This window comes from Triticum aestivum, chromosome 1A (assembly GCF_018294505.1).
Source record: "Triticum aestivum cultivar Chinese Spring chromosome 1A, IWGSC CS RefSeq v2.1, whole genome shotgun sequence".
Lineage (NCBI taxonomy): Eukaryota > Viridiplantae > Streptophyta > Magnoliopsida > Poales > Poaceae > Triticum > Triticum aestivum.
The window spans coordinates 86,772,808-86,783,162 of NC_057794.1; the positions used below are offsets into that span (position 1 = coordinate 86,772,808).

Here is a 10,355-nt window from a genome sequence, read left to right on the forward strand (position 1 = left end):
TTAGTTTTAGAAAAATTATAAACTTTCTGTTAGTGCCATTAGTTTTCAAATTTGAAAACACTTTTTTAGTTTTTTTGTTTTCTTTGTTGCTTTATTTATTTTATTTTGTGATTAACTTTACTATAAAAATAGTTTTTTCCTGTTTTTTTGATTTGTTTTTTGCATTATTTATTTTCTTTTGTTTTTTGCTTTAATTTTTAATTCTGTTTGCTTTTAGGTTAGCAAAATTATAAACTTTCTGTTAGTGCCATTAGTTTTAGAAAAATTATAAACTTTCTGTTAGTGCCATTAGTTTTCAAATTTGAATAGTTAAAATTTGAATTCTTTGAAAATTGTTTGAATCACAAGTTTGCGATTAACTTACTAAAAAATGAGAATAGATGCGCTTATAGAGAAAATTCAACCTAAATTCCTAGTAAATTTCTATGAATTTCAGAGAAATTCACTATGAATTTAGGTTAAACTTTTCTCTATTAGGGCATCTATTTTCACTTTGAGAGGAGCTCAACAAGGCAGAGAGGGAAGGGCTTATAAACCGGTGTGAACCCCCTTCGGTTGGCGAGGTGGGACTAAACTCGGCCCGCAACGAGGACCAACCCTTTAGTCCCAGTTTGTGGCACAAACCGGGACTAATGGTCATGTGCCAGGGGCAAGGAGCAAAATTATAAACTTTCTGTTAGTGCCATTAGTTTTAGAAAGTTGAAAGTTGAAAGTTGGCATGGGCCAGGGACTAATGGTCATGGTATTACGAGGGCCAAACCATAAGACATGAAAGCATTTCAAATGAACTCTGAAAAAGTTGAAAGTTGGGATGGTATCATAATTTCACCCACATAGCATGTGCATGTACAAAACGGACAATGGTAGCATGTTCGTGTGTTACAAAGTTGTGGGAGAAAGTCTGCACTTTTTCTTCGCTTGTGTCATTTGCTTATTGCGCCGTAACCATGGATAATCTTCATTGTTTATCAGGATGCCTGGGTCAGCCTTGACATTGAAGGGAGGAATTTCATGAAACTTTTCATAATCTTCAGACATGTCTGTCTTGCCGTCCACTCCCAGGATGTCCCTTTTTCCTGAAAGAACTATGTGGCGCTTTGGCTCATCGTATGATGTATTCGCTTCCTTATCTTTTCTTTTTCTCGGTTTGGTAGACATGTCCTTCACATAGATAACCTGTGCCACATCATTGGCTAGGACGAACGGTTCGTTAGTGTACCCAAGATTTTTCAGATCCACTGTTGTCATTCCGTACTGTGGGTCTACCTGTACCTCGCCGCCTAACAGATTGACCCATTTGCACTTAAACAAAGGGACCTTAAAATCAGGTCCGTAGTCAAGTTCCCATATATCCACTATGTAACCATAATATGTATCCTTTCCGCTCTCGGTTGCTGCATCAAAGCGGACACCGCTGTTTTGGTTGGTGCTCTTTTGATCTTGGGCGATCGTGTAAAATGTATTCCCATTTATCGCGTATCCTTTGTAAGTCAATACAATCAAAGATGGTCCCCTGGACAACAAGTACAACTCATCACAAACAGTGTTGTCACCTCTGAGACGTGTTTCCAACCAACTGCTAAAAGTCTTGATGTGTTCACATGTAATCCAGTCATCGCACTGCTCCGGGTGTTTGGACCGCAGACTGTTCTTGTGTTCATCGACATACTGGGTCACCAAGGTAGAGTTCTGTAGAACTGTGTAGTGTGCTTGAGACCAAGAATATCCGTCCCTGCATATTATTGAGTCTCTTCCAAGAGTGCCTTTTCCAGTCAGTCTCCCCTTATACCGCGATTTAGGGAGACCTATCTTGTTAAGGCCAGGAATGAAGTCAACACAAAACCTAATAACATCCTCTGTTTGATGGCCCATGGAGATGCTTCCTTCTGGCCTAGCGCGATTACGGACATATTTCTTTAGGACTCCCATGAACCTCTCAAAGGGGAACATATTGTGTAGAAATACGGGCCCCAGGATGACAATCTCGTCGACTAGATGAACTAGGACGTGCGTCATGATATTGAAGAAGGATGGTGGGAACACCAGCTCGAAACTGACAAGACATTGCGCCACATCACTCCTTAGCCTTGGTACGATTTCTGGATCGATCACCTTCTAAGAGATTGCATTGAGGAATGCACATAGCTTCACAATGGCTAATCGGACGTTTTCCGGTAGAAGCCCCCTCAATGCAACCGGAAGCAGTTGCGTCATAATCACGTGGCAGTCATGAGACTTCAGGTTCTGAAACTTTTTCTCTGGCATATTTATTATTCCCTTTATATTCGACGAGAAGCCAGTCGTGACCTTTATACTGAGCAGGCATTCAAAGAAGATTTCTTTCTCTTCTTTCGTAAGAGCGTAGCTGGCAGGACCTTTATACTGCTTCGGAGGCATGCCGTCTTTTTCGTGCAAACGTTGCAGGTCCTCCCGTGCCTCAGGTGTATCTTTTGTCTTCCCATACACGCCCAAGAAGCCTAGCAGGTTCACGCAAAGGTTCTTCGTCACGTGCATCACGCTGATTGAGGAGCGGACCTCTAGGTCTTTCCAGTAGGGTAGGTCCCAAAATATAGATTTCTTCTTCCACATGGGTGCGTGTCCCTCAGCGTCATTCAGAACAGCTAGTCCACCGGGACCCTTCTAAAGATTACGTAGTGTAAATCATTGACCATAGCAAGCACGTGATCACCGGTGCGCATGGCGGGCTTCTTCCGGTGATCTGCCTTGCCTTTGAAATGCTTGCCTTTCTTTCGACATTGATGGTTGGTCGGAAGAAATCGACGATGGCCCAGGTACACATTCTTCCTGCATTTGTCCAGGTATATACTTTCAGTGTCATCTAAACAGTGCGTGCATGTGTGGTATCCTTTGTTTGTCTGTCCTGAAAGGTTACTGAGAGCGGGCCAATCGTTGATGGTCACGAACAGCAACGCCTTAAGGTTAAATTCCTCCTGTCTATGCTCATCCCACGTACGTACACCATTTTCATTCCACAACTGTAAAAGTTCTTCAACTAATGGCCTTAGGTACACATCAATTTCGTTGCCGGGTTGCTTAGGGCCTTGGATGAGAACTGGCATCATAATGAACTTCCGCTTCATGCACATCCAAGGAGGAAGGTTATACATACATAGAGTCACGGGCCAGGTGTTGTGATTACTGCTCTGCTCCCCGAAAGGATTAATGCCATCCGCGCTTAAAGCAAACCATACATTTCTTGGGTCCTTTGCAAACTCATCCCAGTAGTTTCTCTCGATTTTTCTCCACTGCGACCCGTCAGCGGGTGCTCTCAACTTCCCATCTTTCTTTCGGTTCTCACTGTGCCATCGCATCAACTTGGCATGCTCTTCGTTTTTAAACAGACGTTTCAACCATGGTATTATAGGAGCATGCCACATCACCTTCGCAGGAACCCTCTTCCTGGGGGGGCTCGCCGTCAACATCACCAGGGTCATCTCGTCTAATCTTATACCGCAATGCACCGCATACCGGGCATGCGTTCAGATCCTTGTATGCACCGCGGTAGAGGATGCAGTCATTAGGGCATGCATGTATCTTCTCCACCTCCAATCCTAGAGGGCATACGACCTTCTTTGCTGCGTATGTACTGTCGGGCAATTCGTTATCCTTTGGAAGCTTCTTTTTCAATATTTTCAGTAGCTTCTCAAATCCTTTGTCAGCCACAACATTCTTTGCCTTCCACTGTAGCAATTCCAGTACGGTACCGAGCTTTGTGTTGCCATCTTCGCAATTGGGGTGTAACCCTTTTTTATGATCCTCTAACATGCGATCGAACTTCAGCTTCTCCTTTTGACTAATGCATTGCGTCCTTGCATCGACAATGACCCGGCGGAGATCATCATCATCGGGCACATCGTCTGGTTCCTCTTGATCTTCAGCAGCTTCACCCATTGCAGCATCATTGGGCACATCGTCTGGTTCCTCTTGATCTTCACCAGCCCCCCCCCCCCGTTGCAGCATCACCGTATTCAGGGGGCACATAGTTGTCATCGTAGTCTTCTTCTTCGCCGTCTTCCATCATAACCCCTATTTCTCCGTGCCTCGTCCAAACATTATAGTGTGGCATGAAACCCTTGTAAAGCAGGTGGGAGTGAAGCATTTTCCGGTTAGAGTAAGACCTCGTATTCCCACATTCAGTGCATGGACAACACATAAAACCATTCTGCTTGTTTGCCTCAGCCGCATCGAGAAACTCATGCACGCCCTTAATGTACTCGCGGGTGTGTCTGTCACCGTACATCCATTGTCGGTTCATCTGCGTGCATTATATATAATTAAGTGTTCAAATTAATAGAAGTTCATCACATTAAAACCAAAGTGCATACATAGTTCTCATCTAACAACATATAGCTCTCCAGAGCATCTAATTAATTAAACCATACATTGAAACTATGTAAAACATTTCAATGCGAAAACAAATGCGATCATAATCGCAATCAAGGTAACAATTGATCCAACGGCATAATGATACCAAGCCTCAGTATGAATGGCATATTTTCTAATCTTTCTAATCTTCAAGCGCATTGCATCCATCTTGATCTTGTGATCATCGACGACATCCGCAACATGCAACTCCAATATCATCTTCTCCTCCTCAATTTTTTTTTATTTTTTCCTTCAACAAATTGTTTTCTTCTTCAACTAAATTTAACCTCTCGACAATAGGGTCGGTTGGCATTTCCGATTCACATACATCCTAGATAAATAAAATCTATGTCACGTTGGTTGGCATAATTTTCATAAACAATAAATGAACCAATAGTTATAAAGATAATATACACACCACATCCGAATCATAGACAGGACGAGGGCCGACGGGGGAGGATACCAAAACCATCGCACTATATAAGATGCAATAATAAATGTAAGAAAATGATACAAGTATCTATCTAAACATACAAGTAAGAATATTTTTCGTTTCAGAAAGAATATAAGAACAAGAGGCTCACCACGGTGGTGTCGGTGATGAGATCGGCGCGGGTGATCGACGGCGGTGAAGACGGGGACGGGGCGTGACGGACCGCTAAATGTAGACAAATCTCGAGGAAAATGGAGCTTGGAGGTCGAGCTTCGAGAGGAGAAAGCTTAAGTAGTGTGGCTCGGGCATTCCATCGAACACCTCATGTGCATAGGAGGTGAGCTAGAGCACCACAAAGCCCTCTCCCTCTCGGCCAGAGAAAAACAGAGCACTGGGGTGCTCTGCTCGCGAGCGAGGGGTATATATAGGCACCTCATTGGTCCCGGTTGGTGACATGAGCCGGGACTAAAGGGGAGCCTTTGGTCCCGGTTCAAGCCACCAACCGGGACCAATGGTGGTGGGCCTGGAGCGAGGCCCATTGGTCCCGGTTCATCCCACCAACCGGGACCAAAAGGTCCAGATGAACCGGGACCAATGGCCCACGTGGCCCGGCCGCCCCCCTGGGCTCACGAACCGGGACCAATGCCCACATTGGTCCCGGTTCTAGACTGAACCGGGACTAATGGGCTGACCCGGCCTGGACCAAAGCCTTGTTTTCTACTAGTGTAGAAGGAGTAGGAAAGGGTAGCCCTACTTCTACTAGGAGGAGGACTCCTTCTCCTGGTGCGCCCTACAGGGGTCTGCCGGCCTCCCCCCTTGCTCCTTTATATACGGGGGCACGGGGCACCCTAGAACACACAAGTTGATCATTGATCCCTTAGCCGTGTGCGGTGCCCCCCTCCATCATAATCCACCTCGATCATATCGTAGTGGTGCTTAGGCGAAGCCCTGCGTCGGTAGTAACATCATCACCGTCATCACACCATCGTGCTGACGGAACTCTCCCGTGAAGCTCTGCTGGATCGGAGTTCGTGGGACGTCATCGAGCTGAACGTGTGCTGAACTCGGAGGTGCCGTGCGTTCAGTACTTGGATCGGTCGGATCGTGAAGACGTTCGACTACATCAACCGTGTTCTCATAACGCTTCCGCTTACGGTCTACGAGGGTACATGGACGATACTCTTTCCTCTCGTTGCTATGCATCACCATGATCTTGCGTGTGCGTAGAAATTTTTTGAAATTACTATGTTCCCCAACACCATGCTGTCGCAATTTCGGCACCTCCATGACCATCAATGATCATCAACGCCTTGCCGACGACAGCCCTGTCGCCCTCCTCCAGGTTATTCCGCCAAATGCCGATCACCCGTCGCCTCGCTTGCGACAGTGTCATCGCCGCCTCCTCGTCGTCACTCCGTCGAACGACAATCAACCCGATCCTTCACATCGTTGCACCCCCAACGACTAAATCGCTTGCTCTCCTGGTCGCTGCATCACCCAGCGATTATACCACCCGCTCTTTCTCGTCGCTGCACCGGCGACTGTATTGCCCGCCCCGAGGCGCTAGCAAGGTCGCACCCCGGGGCAAGCGCAGCTTCACTTGAACCTTGCTCTAGATACCAATTGTTGAAAATTCACCCTCAGGATCGATCACATCAAACTGCACGTACACACACGCACAAAAATCTGATAGCCAAGGGCCCTTGTCGTGCCCTTATTTTCTCTTTATTTCTTTTCTCTATTTTCTCTCACGGTTACAATAAACTCACGCACGTGTGTATATATACTCAACCATGACCATCGCGAACCCAAGCCCTATACGGACAAGCTACCTACTCCAAATAGAACTCATGCTAACATAAGGAAACTCCAAAACCGACTTGTCTATACTTTCCTATTTCACCAGTACTACTAATTATCCAGCAACCTTGATCATACTTATACTAATCCTAACCAAACACGCTAGCACCCACGGCTACACTAGCCTAGTTAACTAGCATACTCCTAACAAACTCAAATTTGTTTGGATTAAGCTAAGAATACAACAGCGGAGTAAAAAAATTAATAACTTGGATATATCGTTTTCATTTTAAAATTTTAGGGTTGCATCTTATTTACGATTTTTAGGCGAAAAGACCACATCTGTTATAAAAGTTCACCGGAAGCACAAGGCATCTAAATTTTTTTACATCGAGACTCTAAGACCATCGAACACCCACTACTGCCGCAATAATGAGTTGTTGTCGCCGCTCTCTGCCGGAGCCGTTTTGACCTTGTCGATGTCAATGGGAAAATCTTTGTGCACGTGCCCATAAGAACCAGTGCGCCGGAGTTGTAGTCATCGCAGTTGAACCCTTGCATATATTTAAGCACCTGACATCAAATCTTGCCACATGACGAGAAACTCCAACCTCGCCGCTAAAAAAAAGGGCAGAAAACTTTGTCGAAGCTTCATCGACTATGATTCTCATGTCTTGCGCGATGTGGTTCTATGCCGACACTTAGTCGACTAAACAATGTGGTTTTTCAGTAAGAGAGTGCGGCTCCCATTGCAACACATGGCCTATTTGGTCGTGGCAATTGATGATGGTGTAGTTTTTAAGGACTAAAACGGATGAATGCAAGGGTACTATTTCTCCTAATGCAATGCACGGGCATATTAAATTGTTTATCAAGTACTCCCTCTATAAATTAATATAATACGTAGGTCTCTACTTTATAAAGGGAGTATTAAAGTTTATTCATCAAGTAATTAATAAAATTTTATAACTGAAAGAAGTGTAGACACATTTAAAAATCTTCTTGTAATTTTAAAATGTATTCATGCCTTTGTAATAATTTTTCATTTATTATAAAAAGGTGTTCACAAATTTGAAAATATTCATATATTTTCATATAGAAAAGGGAAAAGAAGTGTCCACATTTAAAAAACCTTGAGTTGATGGAAAATATGCGTGCATGAATATTATAGAAATATTCATGTAATTTTAAGAAGTTTTCACACAGTTAAAATCAGTCTTGAATTTTTTTAGAAGTGTTTGAACATTTTAAAAAATCTGTATTCGCAAAAATAAAAATATATATAACGGAACCAAAAAGAGAGAGAATGGCGTACGAGTTGCCTTGCGCGTGACGAAGAGATTTCAAAGTGAGCTGTCCCTGCGACTGCGAGCGTCACCCGCGTAAATTTAAAAAAAAAAGCGTCACCCGCGTAAACGCGACGCGTACCCAAAATCTGTCTGAATCCCCCCGCGCGCCGCCAGTGCCAGCCCATAAACAGCCTCGATCCTCAAAATTTTATAAACGAGTCGATTATCGAGATCTTGGATGTGGCGACGGACGCCGAGACAAGGGACGTGTTCCTCGTCACGGAGCTCGTCGCCGACGGCCGCACCCTCCGCGAGTCGCTCTGGAGGCCTGTATCCGAGGACGTGACGCGCGTGATGATGGAGCAGCTCCTGGACGCTGCAAAGAACATACATGGAGCCGGCGTCATCCACCGGGACTTCAAGCCGGAGAACGTCATGGTCGGCTTCTTCGGCGGGCTCAAGGTTGGTGACTTTGGGTCGGCGATGCGGGCGAAGCCGGCCGGAGTGCCCTATGAGGAGTGCTGTGTCGGCACCCTGATCTACACCTCACCGGAGCAGCTGGAAGGCAACCGGTACTACGGCCAGGCCGTGGACATGTGGGCGCTTGGGTGCATCATGGCGGAGATGTTGGCCGGCGCGACCCTCTTCGTGGCGGACACAGAGGAGGAGCTGCTCGCCGAGATTTACAAGTTGCGAGATCAGATCACTTCTACGGGGAAGCTCGACCTGGAGTTCTTCGAGGAGCTTTCGGAAGCCGGGCGTGACGTCCTCACCGGCCTGCTTGCCTTCAACCCCGCCGAGAGGATCACGGCGGCGGAAGCGCTCGAGCACCGGTGGTTCAGCAAGCCCAAAGGAGCAGAGCACCCTGGCTTTGTGTCGCTGAAGAGTTAATTAGCTTGATGTAGCATCTGATAGATGCAGTGCCACTGGTTAATTATTTCATTGCAGTGCCACTGACTTAGCTTAACTGCTGTGTTACTGTGTAATCAGTTGCACGAATCTTAGTTATGTGTTCCTGTTCATGTAATTATTTGACTTGAGCAATCAATGATTCAGTTACTGTAGCATGGAAATTACTTGATGGACGAACAATGTCTATCCTGAATCCTGATGGCGTGCTAGAACTGGAATTGGCTAAAAGAGCTCCATTTTACGCATCGTGGTGATAGTGGTGCGTCTGAATAGTTGTGCATCTGAATCTGGTTGAGCTTTTCTATAACCTGTCTGAATATGATAAGCTTCTGAATCTGGTTGTAAAAAAATGATCTTGATGTAACGGTGATTGCTGCTAACCTTCTGAATCTGGTTGAGCTTTCTATAACCAGTCTGAATCTGCTAAGCTTCTGAATCTGGTTGAGAAAATCGATGTTGATGCATAGATTAAATAGATGTGAAGTCCAAGGAAGAAAAACAAATGCTGAATGTCTCAGACCTAAGAAGGATATTCTACTAGTAGCAAGTTGGATTTCATCAGTTCAGAGCGACACACATGAAATCTGCACAGCAGTAAACAGGCAATCAAGTTTTTCTATAACCAACAAAGACTTAAATTCTTTGATGTGTGGTAACAGATTCCACTGAAAAAATATGGCTACCTCCTCTGTCTCAAAATCAGTATAAAAATCCGTATAATACAAGGAAAGGGAAAAATCTCTATAAAAATCCGTGCGTACCTAAGCTTTTTTTTTTTGGCTCCGGTCTCATCATGGCTAAGCTTTACTTCCATTGCAATGCAAGTCACATCTTCTTGTGCAAGTCTATTTAAAGCTCGGCAATTCATCTCCATTTCAGGTCTCCTCCTCAACAGATCTGAGCTGAGAGATGGCTACTTGACTGCTGCGTTTGTACTGAACATGTAGTACATCGTTATCATTTTTCACTTTAGCTATATGTCAGGCAACTGAATTTTCATTTTCGGTCAGTCGAATTTGATGCCGTCGATCCAATGTGCTTTATGATACGTGAGTAAGAAGTCTCCATGGATTTGACTGACGCTGTTCTTTATTCAGTTGATTTCCTGCCTTTGCTTGGTGAGTGCATGATGCAGCCGGGCGCAGATTCTCTGACTTGCCATGGCAAAGGCTGCCTCTACCTTACCCCTCACGATGCCCTCCGTTTCTGATCCCACGGCTGCTGAGCGAACTGCCTCTCTCTGTGCACATCAATCGGCCCAAATCAAAACGAAGCCAGCCCGTAAAGGCCCAGCTAGAGGACCTGGAGGAGGAAAAGCCAGAGGATTTGGCGGGTGAGCAGCCGCCAGATGCAATTTTTGGCGCGGGAGTCCAGTGCGGGTTCTCATCTCAGTTAGCGTCTTAGCGATTGGGACAATCATCGGGGTGCCTGGACGCCTCGCTGGCTGGGCCGTCCTAGTTGAGCGTGGGAGCAGATCGAAGCTGCTCGACTTCCCTCTGCTTCAGGTTCGTGTCCTCCTTCGATTTCAAGAAACA

At 45.4% G+C, this 10,355-nt stretch overlaps 1 protein-coding gene across 1 annotated transcript; it reads left to right on the forward strand.

Moving 5' to 3' along the window:
• The first annotated feature begins 6,104 nt into the window (after positions 1 to 6,104).
• LOC123139960 (putative cyclin-dependent kinase F-2) lies at positions 6,105 to 8,944 on the forward strand. Its single transcript, XM_044559909.1, has 2 exons — positions 6,105 to 6,161; positions 8,083 to 8,944. The coding sequence occupies exons 1-2, from the start codon at positions 6,105 to 6,107 to the stop codon at positions 8,797 to 8,799; spliced, it is 774 nt and encodes a 257-aa protein (XP_044415844.1). The 3' UTR covers positions 8,800 to 8,944.
• The last annotated feature ends 1,411 nt before the right edge of the window (positions 8,945 to 10,355 follow it).